The sequence below is a fragment of the Protobothrops mucrosquamatus genome, unplaced genomic scaffold, assembly GCF_001527695.2.
Source record: "Protobothrops mucrosquamatus isolate PMUCROS unplaced genomic scaffold, P.Mucros_1.0 scaffold166, whole genome shotgun sequence".
In the NCBI taxonomy this organism is placed as follows: Eukaryota; Metazoa; Chordata; class Lepidosauria; order Squamata; family Viperidae; genus Protobothrops; species Protobothrops mucrosquamatus.
Window position 1 is genome coordinate 496,653 of NW_015386528.1, and position 13,766 is coordinate 510,418.

Here is a 13,766-nt window from a genome sequence, read left to right on the forward strand (position 1 = left end):
ATTGTCTCTAAAACAAAGGGAAATAACACTGTTCTGAGTTGCTTCTTTTATAAACCAATTTCATCATAACACATTCAACACTTGCATAACCTTACAAGGGAATACTGATACTTATATTATCACTTTACATATTTACACTATATAGAACTTTGACAACTATGGGACTGAATAAATACTCTGATTATTGAGGACAAATTAACAGGCAATTTATGCATCCAGACTTTCTGTTTACATTAAGAAATTTGCAGTAACATTTTTTCAGTCTTCTCCTGCATTGTCGAATGAATTGGAATACATAAAGGAACTAATGTTATATCAAAGCAGTGTTGATCCAAAGAAAGCTAAATATGGCCAACAAATCAGATACCGTGATATTTACCTAACAGATTAATATTGGGACAATGGATATGAAACTGATTGTTGTAAGAAAGCCACATCCATGCTTAAAAATCTCTTCCTGGCTTTCAAGAAAGTATGCTGAAAGTAAAACTTTGCAGCTTGTAAACTATATTGTAAACATAGCTCTTGTTATACTATGATCTCCCCTGAAATACACAACATATCACAGCTCTGAAGCCTGTAGGAAGTGCCTTAGGCAATTGGGGGTCAAAGACCTCTGAAAGCTATAAACTGAGTTATCTGTTCAAGCATATCAAACAGTAAAACCTTATTACTGTCTTAAGCTGCCGTCAGTCCTCTAGATTTTTGTCTTCAATTATACATTTTGGAATTAACTTGTACCAGCAAGCCCACAAAAAATCTTTTCTTGCAACACAGACAATTTGCAGTTGTACAGAATGACCACTTCATACAGTTTATGGTATGGCTGATGCAATAAAACTTCTTACCTATTCTTGAACTCAACATGGTTGTTTGATTGTCATGTCTCTGATTTCAACATTGCTCATATTTTTACATTCAAAATATTGACCCTAAAAATAAAAACAGTTGCTTTCTAGCAGTCAGCCCAGATTTAGCTGCAATAGCTTGTAAGTCAAATATTTGGCTTCAGCTGCCATCTTCTTTGGTCCACTTAAAAGTATACACTCAGTTACTTTCACTATAGCTCAGGGTCCATCTGATTTTTACGTTGTCTTAAGGATGTCTCCTCTAACTTGTCAGACTCAAAGGGCTCTAAATCATTTTCTCCCTCACATCCTTCAACTGCTGAATCATCTGAGGAATTTGGCTGAGACTCATCTTCTCCCTCTTCTTCATCTTCATTGTCAACAGACAAACCCTTTTCTGGAATTTTGTCCCCCGCTGAAAGCTCCAACATTTGCTGTTGATCTTCTATTTTATTCTCATCAGGATCTACGGAATCTGATGTAAAAAAATTGAGGAAAGAGGAGCTAGTATTTTTTGTACAAATGGAATATTTTGTTAAGTTACAAAGTGCCAGCTTTCAGATCTAGCCCTTGTGATTCATTTTCCCCAAACCTCTTACCTCTGTGTTGAACTTCTTACAGACTATAATGTCTGGATATATACAAGTTAGGCCAAAACAAATTCATTACGATTCAGCATGGTGTCTGAACCCAGTGATAAGGTTTATTTATCAGAGTTGAAATTAAGGGAATACTCAAAATAGGCCATTATTCACAGCGGCATATTTCCATACTATCTGAAAATGTGTTCTACTTCCACGTAGAGTGCATTGGACTATTGCAAAGTGCTTTGTATGGGGTTGCCCTTGTTGGTAAGCTGCAGGTGGTCCAGAATGTAGTAACATGGGCACTAGTTGGTGCATCTTGGTGTGCCCATGCAACACCACTGCTATATGAGCTGCCTTGGCCCTTGGCTCCTAGTAGGCTTCCAGATGCAATTGAAAGTACTGGTTGTCACCTTAAAGCCCTACATTGCATGAGGCCAGATTACTTGTGGTACCGCTTATTCCCAATGGTTTCCACTCTCCTACTAAACTGACAAGCTGGGCATGCTCCAGGTCCCCTCAGTAAAATTGTTGCCGGGTGGGGTCTTGGAAGCATGTCTTCTCTGTCATGGTGCCTGTCTTATGGAACAGCCTCCTGTTGGAGACATAGATGGCCCTGGCCCAATTGGCTTGCAGGAAAACAGTGAAGACCTGGCTTTACCTGTGGCCAAGATGTTGATGGACCTGGCAATGTGTGGTTAGTAGATGAATGCAAATGTTATCAGGACCTCAGTGTAGCTTATTGTTTGTTTTAAAGGGGCTCTTTTAATGTACTATATTTGTTTTCCTGTTTGCTGTCGAGTTCTTTCTGGGAAACTATATATTTGTTTAAACAAGCAAACATTATAAGCACTAGCATTACCCTTCATTATATGTACTTACCAAAACTTTCTTCTTTGGACTTAGCTGGACACAAGCAGTCCATAAGCAAAATAAGTATCTGAAGAAAAGAAAGAAAAAAAGTACAAAACTAACCTAGGGAATTTCAAATCTGGTCAAATAGCCCAACATTACTGAAGTTTGAGTGGTTTGTAATTATGTTGCACTTCAATGCAAAATATTCATATATTTTTTTACCAATGAAGGTCATGAGCTATGCTAAAGAAGGCCATAGATCAAAGCCCTCTCTAAATGCTTTTTTTTAAACAATCTCTAATTTCTAGATTTCTAAATCAGATAAACCAGGACGTTTCAGAATCCTTAACCAGGTTCTGATCTATTGCTCTCTCTAGCAGTATATAGAAGTTCTAGACTATAATTTTTCTAGTGATATTTCTGCTTTATGTTTTAATTGGTGGTGTCTAACTACAACAACAAAATACACCAGTGATTATATAACACAAAAGAAGCTACATATACTGTAATGATCAAAATAAAACAAATTTAAAAGGTAAAACTAATACAAAAACATACCTGATATCAATATAGGTTAATCTAAACCTCAATTTCTGCTTATACTTAAACCATAGAAACATGCTGCTCCATCTTTTCACTTTCAGAACATAAGGACATTTCAAAAATAGATTAAATAATTTATAATAAATCTATTCCTTGCTATCAGGAAGATAAAGTTTCCTTCAGTTTATATAAGATTATCCTCTTTGCTATATCCCAAGTTTAATGTGCCAAAATTCATCATAAAATTAAAATTAAACATTAAACATTACATCTTTGACAGCAATGTTTCTTTTTAAAAATTTATTAACATATGCGATACTAATTTCTCTTGAGCATTATAATTCAAGATAGCACAGACCAGGATCACTTAGATGATGAAAAGTAAACCTCAAGAGAACATTGATCAATAGTATGAAAGATAGTTGTCTACCATTCTCTTGAGATCAAGAGCACCGGAAAAAATAGAGGTTCTTGATTACTATTTTCTCTGACACCATAGAAAGATTTGATCTACCATTAATTTTTTTCCACAATTCCCCAATTCAGTAGGAATACCAATGTCTTCTTGATCTACAATGAACTCTTGAGATGATACCATTTGCTGTCATTATCAATACATTATTCCCATTTTTGTATATTCTGGTTTAAGAGTATAAAAACTGTTTGCTTACCAAAGCCAAGATAAGACCAATCAGAAGGGTGGCTAATATGAAGATGGCATAAGAAACCCAAATATGAATTCCAAGAGTGCCAGTAAAATAGTTGTGGATTTGCTGCAACAGAAACATAACTTGAATTGAAACTGCCATTCCATTATCTATCAGTTATTGTTTGGAATGACATTTGAGCAATTTATCTTCAAATCCTCATACATTCTTAAAATGTAATTACAGAAGCATACAGTTTTGTTTCATTTTTACTTTAGGAGGTTTGAATCAATTTCACATAAATCATTTACAAAATCAATATCTTTCATAAAACTATCATTGGCTATTTCTTCTGTGGGTAATAGGTAGTGCCAGCTGGGCTGTGTACCTATGCTCAGATTTGAGGTGTTGTTTTTTTTATTACAGATTACTATGTTTTTCCCTTTTTTTTAACATTAATTTTCAGATGAGGTATGCCCCGCAGGTTTTAGGTTACCAACAACTGTTGATGGAACTAATTCCATTTATTGAACAAAATATTTTCATGTCTACTCTAATTTCTCACAAGACACAGTTCACACTCATCAATACAGAATATTATTCTGATTTTAAAGCTTAGGTACTTACATAAAAACACAGGATCTATACATACATAAAGCCAGTAGATACTGTGAGCCTACTCAGAGTAACTGAGAGTCTTGCTGTGCTGGTTTATTGTTCGCTTAACATTCCAACTGTTGGTTTCCCAAGGTTTATAAGTAGTATTAATATTAGAACTTTTATTTCTGAATACAACTAATACCATTGTCTAAATAAATACAGGTAAACAGCAACTCTGTATTTTCTTCTGTATGTTTAAGACTCCCAATAATTTATTTAGCATCTTCTAAATGGAAATTTATGGATTATATACTTAATGTAAAAAACTGTTTATAAATCTTTATTGGAGTTGTTACCCATATGGCAGAATATGGAATGTTGATATGCAACCATGTTGAAATCTTGCATCCCATCATGAAATTTACAAAATTTCAATTATTTATCACAATTTGAACCAAGGTTTTAGAAGTAGAAACTTTTTCCATGGCTAGGTTTGATCAGCATTAATATTGATCTCTATATTCTTTCCATACTGTATAAGCAACACAAGCTGTATGATTATTGGGGAATATGACAGACCTTTTAAAAACACAGATCAGGTATAAAGTTTTTCTGCTTTACGTAAGACACATATTGCTTACTTACTCTGATCCATCCAGATAAATGGAAGAGTCCTGCCATTCCATACATCCTAATAAGAATCAATATAAACATGATCACTAAAAAAATAATTAAAGTTTGAAAAAGTGTGTTCCCATTTGTTCTAGGACTACTATTCTATTATTTCTCATGTTACTTGATCAAGAGACACAATAATTTAACTATGGAAATAAAAGGAAAGTGGTGGTGTTTCTCTAACCAACCTTTACAATAGTTACAGAATGTATTAGTAAAACCAAATTATCAAATTTTATCATACCGTTTCATGCAGATTTATACAGAAAATCTTTATAATGAATATTCTTCACACAAGATCTAATAGCAATCTTCACTAAGCTGTACTCTACAGGTGCCCTCTAAATACTGCGACAACTTTACATATATTCCATATGTTATCATCACAACCAATTATCACCTTCTGTGGTTTTTATTCCCTAAAAATATGGACCTACAGCTCAAAACTGAATGCAAAGTAATTACCTTCCTATAACCCTGAAAGCACTGGACAATCTCCACCAGTAGATGGTAGAGCTGAATGAAACACAGACTACCACAATAAGTCACCCTGAAAGTTAAAAAGTGCCAACAATATTCAACTGGGAATTGCTATTTTCAGCTAAGGCTGCATTTAACCTAGGATAAAATTCCAATCTGGGACATGATCTTGCAATATAATTACATGAGAGATGAGGGAGACTTCCATCCTGCCACAGGTTCTACACTTTCCCATTTCCTCTCCAGGATATAACTCTCAAGATCCTCCAAAGTCCTCGAGCCACGATATCTGCGAAAAGCTCCATCCTTTGCACTGAAAACAGATTAAAATATAGTTTTAGGCTATTGGAATCTAAAATCTTGTTACTCTCCAATATACAAGAGCAGCAATCGTGCAAATTAACAAGTTTTACAGAGAACCAGATCCTTCTTATATTATTTTTCTCCACATCCTTAAGGGTATTATTCCACTCGGGGAATTGGAAGGCAGGGGAGAAAGGAGATGAAAATAAGCAAGAGAAGAAAGGAATAAAGGAGATGTATTCAGGGGAAAACAAGAAAAAGTTCCTTTTATTCTTATTACACTTCAATCATCTAATTACTTGTTTGGGGTAGCTACCATAGCAAGTTTCTTCTGGGCCAAAAATCTAACGAGTATTTCCCAAAGGATATTGGAGTATATGAACCCAGGAACAGCCTTAATTTACTATGCTGCCCATTTTTTTCTAATTAATCAAAGTAATCTGATTAATAAAACCCACAGGACCTGATTGCAGGGAGAGATATTGAAGCAACGCACAGTGAATTCCATTGTGGTTTGTTTATGACAAATTGCTAGTGCCTCACATTACTACCTTATTTTCCAGTCACAGCAGGCTCACATTATCCATATTAAGAAGGACAGCAGGAAACTCCCTGTTTAGATCATAATTTTCTTCTGAAACTGAAACATCTTGTTTTCTACTGGGGGTAATCCTATCTTTTTTCCCCATAAACACCATGTGTCCAATATGGCAACTATGGAAAACTTCCTCATCTCCTATTAGTGTCTCTATTCATTTGACTCTTTAAATTGCAAAAAAATAAAAGTATCTGAACTTTTACAAAATGGGAAGCTGGCATACTCCAAAACACTAATCTCTAGCATCATCTTCACTTCCTAGAATGCAGTTGGGTATTAAATGGCTTGTATAAACTTTTGTTATAAAAGCAGCATTCTGGTCACAATATATTTTGTAACTGCTTAGATCCACCAAAAGAATTATTCTACAAATAGGCAAGGCCCCCACATTCCAACAACTATTTTTTTCCCACAATGCTTACAACATGTTCCCAACACGCCATTCATCAAAATAAAAAGATTGGGGCTCCCAAGATAACTTTTTTTGAAGTTTCCTCTGCTTTCCCAGATTGCAATGGACAATATAGATGGGCATTTTTTTCCTTAGCTTCATCATATATTTTACTCTGCCACACACACAAAAGGAAACATTTTGAATTACAATTGTAAAACAACAACTATTTTCAGAGTAATTAAAATACAAACTTACTGGTAAATAGTGGGAAGAGTAGTGACTAAGAAACGGCCACTTACACCTGAGGAGAACAGATACTTGTTTTAAATAGTACTTATGATCTTGCTTCTTACACATAATCACCACCTAACAAACACTTTATAATTAAGAGCTCATTTTCATATTCTACACATTTTGTGAGAGTGGACAACCTTCCATGGCTTCACATGAATAACAAGAACCCATTTGATCTCTTTTAGATCCCCTTAACCACTACTGATACAAATGTGAATTATAACTAAAGAGGTCAGGCACTGAAGGAAAACAAGAGAAAGAGAGAGGAGTCCCAAATACTGGCAGAAAAGAATTTGTCTTAGCACATTTCAGAAATATTCAAGGGCAATTTTAAAATATCCATGAGCAAATTTTGGCCAAGCACACAAGCTTTTAGCTCACAGATAGTCCAGAAGTATCTTGGAAAAAGAATACATTTTCTGACTTAAGTCATGCCAAATAAAAACTTTTTTTACTGGTACTGGTGATTCTTCCCTCTCAAAAATTGTTTTGAGACAGGTAATGCATAAATCAGCATAGACCCTACAATAGGGTTAATATGGTTTTTAAAAAAGGTTCCAGTAAGGCCATGGCGAAGATGAAGATGTTCCTGAAGAAACAGGACATTACAGCTGAAATCCTTGGCCAGATATGGGACCAAAACTGGCAAAATCACTCTAGAGAAAGGAGAGCTCTTGAGATAGTCCACATGGACTCTACACAACTGCTCCTCGTGAATAGATGGCAGGAACCAATATTTTTGAGGTCTGCTTGTGAGCCGAGTGACTAGAAGTCGACGGATTACAATTACACTCATAGTTGTAATATAACCTTTAAGGACTCAAAAGTTCAACCATTCTTTGTTTCTTAATCACTTTGGAATTGATTTTTAAATTCTTTTTTTTAACATTACAAACCTCTGGAACAGCAAGTTTTTATGGACTTCACTGGGTGAGCTTCTTCTACTTATTACAAAAGAAGTTATAAGTGCATTTTAAGAGATTTTTTTTAAAAAAAAATCGAGGCCATTCCGAAAATGGTGCTTGCTTCTGGGATGGAGCTACACAGTATAGGAATGCTAAGGGGCAGAGCAGCCTGGCACTCCTTTCCCAGTGTGAGCTTGAGCTCTGCGTATCGACAAAAGGTGGGGAGGAGGGTGTGAGACATAGTGGGGTGGGAAGCAGGCCAAAAGCCCACAGGAACTCAAGGTTAACTCTCACTTAATGACCCTCACCCCTGATCTCCCGTTAAGCAGATCATAGGATGCCTCAGGGAATGGGGGAGGCCTTGGGATGCCTGAGCCAGGCGTTCCTGGGCCTGCATTAGGCCTCCCTGGACCTCACTCACCTGAAGCATCCCATGCTCCATTTAACAGGAGAGCAGTGATAGGGGTTGTTAAGTGAGGCAATATTGTGGGGTGCCTCACTTAATGACATCATGACTTGCGACCATAATGATCGGGTTCCATTACGGGGAGTCGAGGACTGTCTTACACAATAGTCCTAATTTCCAAAGCAGCTTTAGCCACTATGTCATCATCCAGATCCACTGGACTATATGCCTACAAAGCTGATTATCCCCAGTGAGCATGGGTGCTGACTGCACTGATCTGGGATCATATCAGACATCTAGCAGAGGTTGGGGAAAATTAATCTAAATTTGGGCTAATAACATTAAGACTTAATATTCTGTTCCCATTTTTTAAAAAAGCAATTACCTACATTGATTTTTGTTCTTAGTGATTATTCATTACTTACCTGGTTCTTGAGTGACATCAACCTTGCCCACACTGAGTTCAAGTTCCTTGCTATTTCTTGCAAAAGTTTCCCACGCTAATTCCATTTGCTGACAGACAGGACACCATGGGGCATAGCTAAGGAAAGTGACAGTACGATAGAAGCATGAGCTGACTTCATTATCTGCTTAGGTGGTTTCCAATTTATCAAAAAAGTTTGACAACAGTTAACAGAAAAAAGAAAAGGGCAAAATATTTTGAATTCAAAATTGTCCCGAATCTTTTGCTTTGAGTTCCAAACAGACTGTTCTGACTGTACCAGAACTTTTCTACGTATTTCTAAGGAATCTGAGCACAAAACATATCCTTTATGATCTTAGAACACTTTCAAGTTCAGAGAAAGTTGGAACAATAGTTTCAAACTTACAAGATATTTTCAACTTCTAATGTTTTTCATTTTAAGAATTCTGCAATGCTACCTGGATTTCATCTTTTTCTACCATAATACTGCATCAAAAAGCAGTGAGAACGCCAATATTACACTCCCACAATCATTCTATTCTCCAAATTCACCCAACAGAGATGCCAAGCAATGCTATTTTTTTCAACATTCAGTCAATGTCAAAAATCCAATTGGCTCAATCTCACAGATCATTGACACAGCAGTGGCTGAAGTAAAACCAATGAAACTTTTGTCCAACCTCTACAATATGTTAATCCAGCACCTACACTGCTATAGGCCAAATTATATACAGGCAGTTCTCGACTTAAAACCACTATTGGGATCAAAACTTTTATTGCTAAGCTCATTGTGGCCATTAAAGGAATCTGGCTTCCCCTACTGAGTTTGCTTTTTGGAACACCCCTCCCTCCCCAGGAAGATCATGAATGGTGATCCTGTGATCCTATGATGCTTTAACCAGCATAAATACATGCCATTTACAAAGCACCTGATTTTGGATCATGTGACCCCGGGGATGCTGTGATGGTCATAAGTGCAAGGATTGGTTATAACTTACTTTTTTCAATGTTGACTTCCAACAGTTGTTAAGTGAATGGTGTTAAGTCAAGAATTACCTGTAGGGCATGCAAAATGTTTCAACCTCAAAATAATTGTCTTGAATTGGAAACAAGCTATTTCAACCTTCCTAAAAGTGGTCTGACACCAATCCGACCAGTTTATAAACTTGGAGTATTTTAGGATGGTCACAACATTTCTAACAAGACTAGTACTGCTGCTTTGAAATCTAATAGGATGTTTGAAGTTCAAAACATTTTGATGTAGCGGTACATCCTGGATCTTATAATTCATTTATTCAATAGTATATATGATCACAGTATTCATCAATGATCTTATATAGCTATTTGAAGAAGATACTCTGTCTAAAGGAGACGTCTGCAGGGTTAGGCATGCTGACTGAAAAACTCAGTGCGCAATATGAGTAGTCCCAAGAGCACAGCTATGCTCTTTAACAGCAAAGCTCAAGCACAATTAAAAAACTGAACAACTCAACAGCATCACATCCTACTAATTAGTACAGCAAATGCTCTTAAAATTCTTACAAAAATATAGTATTTAACACCAGCCAATCTCTTGCAGTCACCTTCTGTAATCTTTCAGGAATAAAGAGAAACTTTCTAGGCAGCAAACATTCTTAATATATTACTTCATAAACATTTATTCTGGCCAAGAAGGAACCAACCAAAGGGGAAAGTATGCTGCAGAAAATGCACGTTTACAGTTATTCTGCAAGAAATATATTTGCAGGAAGGAGAACCAGCTTCACAATCGATGCAGTGTTTCTTAGGTAAGGATTTTATACTGTTGCATATCAAGTAAGGACATCATGCAATGTTCCAGTCCTAAAACAAGCCATTTAGTGTATTCTATCTTTCACAGAACATTCTGTGACAGAACATTTTGCAAACCCCTCCTGGAGATGTTTAACTGCTAATTTTCTGCTAAAACACGTAGGACTTCCTAAATTATAAAGTATATAATCTAATTCTGACAGCTAGTTTTATGATATTTTAGCAGTATTTTCAAATCCCTAACCCCCTTCATTTCCAATACGCTGCAGTTCCACAAAAAATGTTAAGGCCAGAAGCCATCAAAAGATCGCCTATTCATGATATATTATAGTGCATTCAATAGTTCTATATTTCATTTCACAAATCTATTTCTCATTCATATGATACCCTGAACCAGGTCAATGAAACCCTGCAGTAGTCTATGCATTTGTGTTAAGAGAAAAAAAAACGGACATAAACAAGCTTCATTGCGGGACAACTTAGGATTTCATCCATACCCGAAAGAAAGCGCTAAGCTGAGGTGAACATACTTTCTCTTTCAGGGATATTTCTCTTTTGCTTTATATCCATGGTATTCAAATTGTGAACCAAAGCATCTCCTGGTTTCTTCATTTGTTTGGCAATGGATCACCGGTGAGTTACACTGATCGGAATCTGACTGTTGTTTGAGGAGGGTGTCTTTTATATTATAGATCTAAAATAAGAGCTATTCTTTTATATGCACATCTGACAAAGCATATAATTTGTGTACACAAATAAAAACAACTGTACCAAACATAAAAAAGGCTGACAGTTGCTACTTAATAGTCTGTACCTATTTTTCAAAATGAGTGTTCAGTATATGAGTGAGTGGGTAGGAAGCAATTTGTTTTCCTGCTTCTAAAAGAAGCTATGTCTCGCCCAAGTTCATGGATCTAATATGGAAAATGCCCTTGGCTGTTATCTCATGACCATACATGTGCAGCCATTCTGTATTTTCCAAGGAAGTAGAACGGCTGTGGACGTACATGCTTGTAGATAGCTATGTATGTACTTGCCTTTTGAAGCAGCCTTGTAAACCTGGAAATAAAACATGCCTGCTTTAATGGTTAAAAAGGAAATGCTTTATGCGCACAGTCACTTTTCAAGCATCCCACAGAAAAAGTTACAAAAAAAGCAACAGAAGTATTAGAATACTATATTTTGCTGTTTCCGAATTACACTGGTATGACATATTTAATCTAAATTGGGGGCTGCCACAACAGCAATTCTTCATGTGCAACATTTGGTCACCATTATAACAGCTATTCATGGACTGTAAAGCTAATCCCTTATCCTGAACTGTGTATCTTCTTTTTCTTTCACCATGTCCTTCCCAAGAATATCTATGATAGTAGATATTCATGCAATACACTAGACAATCACTAAATTAGTTTGTGAGTTCAGTTTGTTGCGCAAATTCAGTTATTCTCTTCAAACATTTTGAGAGAGGCCATTACATTATGCCATAATATTGTTTGGGAACAGCCCTTTACATATATGCAGCAATTCATTAGCAGGGTTTTTAGCATGTTGCAGCAGGTGTTGTTTAGCATTAAAGACCAAATACCACCTTGCAATGCAGCTGTATGTCTATGGAAATTCTCAGTCATCCAGGTCATAGTTATCCCAAATATGCTTTTCCACGAGGCAATTGGACTTCGTTTTTCTTTGAAGACATTTCGCTTCTCATCCAAAAAGCTTCTTCAGCTCAGAGCTGAAGAAGCTTCTTGGATGAGAAGCAAAATGTCTTCAAAGAAAAACAAGAAAGTTGAAAAAACACTTTTGGGATGACTTGCAATGTAGCATAACTACTGCAAGGACACTCCAGTTTTTTGAATAAACTACAATTGAACCAAACAGTATGGCAGAAGCCTGAAATTCTTTAACTTGACCTATTAATATATTGAGCAGACACTGGATTGGGAAAAACTGGATTTAATTAAAGCCCATCGGAAAAGACTTAAACCATAAAAGCTTTGTAAAAAAAAAAAACGAAACAAAAAAAAACCCGATCACTTTAATCATTTACTTTATTACTAAAAAGCCAACTCCCCAAAATTAAGACGGATGAACTAGGTTTATGAATTGCATCTGATTTAGGCGCGCAGGACCACGCCAATCACGCTAGAAGGGATTCTCTACATTTGTGGACCGAAGTCAACGCCCCAAAATTAGCGCCACGCCAGGTATCCGGACTTGCAGCCGGAGCACTCTACGCTGCCCTGTCTGCAAACATGTTAGCCAAACTGGCTGGGGATGATGGTGGCTGTAGTGCACCCTCCCTCTGGCGGCCTAAGAGAAAAAATGCTGGCAGGCTCTTCTGCCTGCATTCTCTTTCCAAAGTTTGCGCGCGCCCTTCCCGACCCGGCTTGGTTGACTCACAATTCCACCATCCACTGGCCCTGCAGCAGGAGGCTCCAGTTGGACCCGCTCAGCTCCACCACGCGGCTCCCCATCGCTTCCGGCTCCGGCTCCAGGGAAGCCGCAACCGTAAGGATGGACGCCAGGCCGGCAGCTCCCCACAGCATCACCAACAGCGGAGTTATCCCCTCCTTTCTCCAGCGGTTGCAGCAGCGCCTTGGAAAGACGGCCGCCGCCATCTTGAGCAACTAGGAAATTAAACCGCCGCCACCAAGCCGAATTAAGAAACCGAGAGTGGCGGGGCGGCCCGACGGCCACCTTTGCTTCCGGTTCAATGCGAACGGCTTCCACCATGTGCGGGGTAGAAGAAGCGCGGTGGGAATGAGCATTAGGAACGTACTGCAAGGCAGTCCAAACAAGTCTCAGCGCAATGCGCGGGTTTTGGAAGGCAATGTGATCGCCTATGGTTCTGCCTGTACGTTAGTACTATGCATACTTTAAAATATAAAACATCTTTCTCAGGACCAATAGTTGTATTTAAAAAGTATTGAAATGTTGTTTTTTTAAAAAGTAATGTAAAGCAAGACACAGTCATGACTGATAACATGATACAAACGCTTGATTAAAATCTGATTGATTTGCTTCTGGGCAAACCCCATGGATTAATTTATGCAACTGAATTGGTTAAGTAGCTGGATGAATGTCGGTAGTGAAATAGGAAAAGATGACTGGGAAGATCTGCTTGGATCCCTGGAAGTGAATCCTGCGGTTCCATAGGGTCGAGACTGACAAGGGACGGAACATAGGCACAATCTTTTTGATGAGTTATAATGAGAGACTTTGGCTGGATATCTTGCTAAGTCATGGGTTGCTTAATCAAGGCTTGGCGTTTGGATTCACACTCTGAACTGAGTCATATATTAAACCACAGCAGCTGGTCTCATGCCTTCAGCCAGCCAAATTCAAAGAAAGGTTGGGGGGTTTTTTAGGGAACCTCCCGCAAACAAAGCATAATTACAGTTTATGGAAATGTTATG

The 13,766-nt window shown here is 37.4% G+C and overlaps 1 protein-coding gene across 1 annotated transcript; it reads right to left on the bottom strand.

Annotated features, from left to right (window-relative positions):
* Window positions 1-936: 936 nt before the first annotated feature.
* TMX4 (thioredoxin related transmembrane protein 4) lies at window positions 937-12,829 on the bottom strand. Its single transcript, XM_015813543.2, has 8 exons — window positions 12,751-12,829; window positions 8,558-8,673; window positions 6,783-6,828; window positions 5,417-5,545; window positions 4,723-4,768; window positions 3,502-3,603; window positions 2,315-2,372; window positions 937-1,323 (listed from the first exon to the last, which is right to left on the bottom strand). The coding sequence occupies exons 1-8, from the start codon at window positions 12,822-12,824 to the stop codon at window positions 1,061-1,063; spliced, it is 834 nt and encodes a 277-aa protein (XP_015669029.2). The 5' UTR covers window positions 12,825-12,829; the 3' UTR covers window positions 937-1,060.
* Window positions 12,830-13,766: the final 937 nt, after the last annotated feature.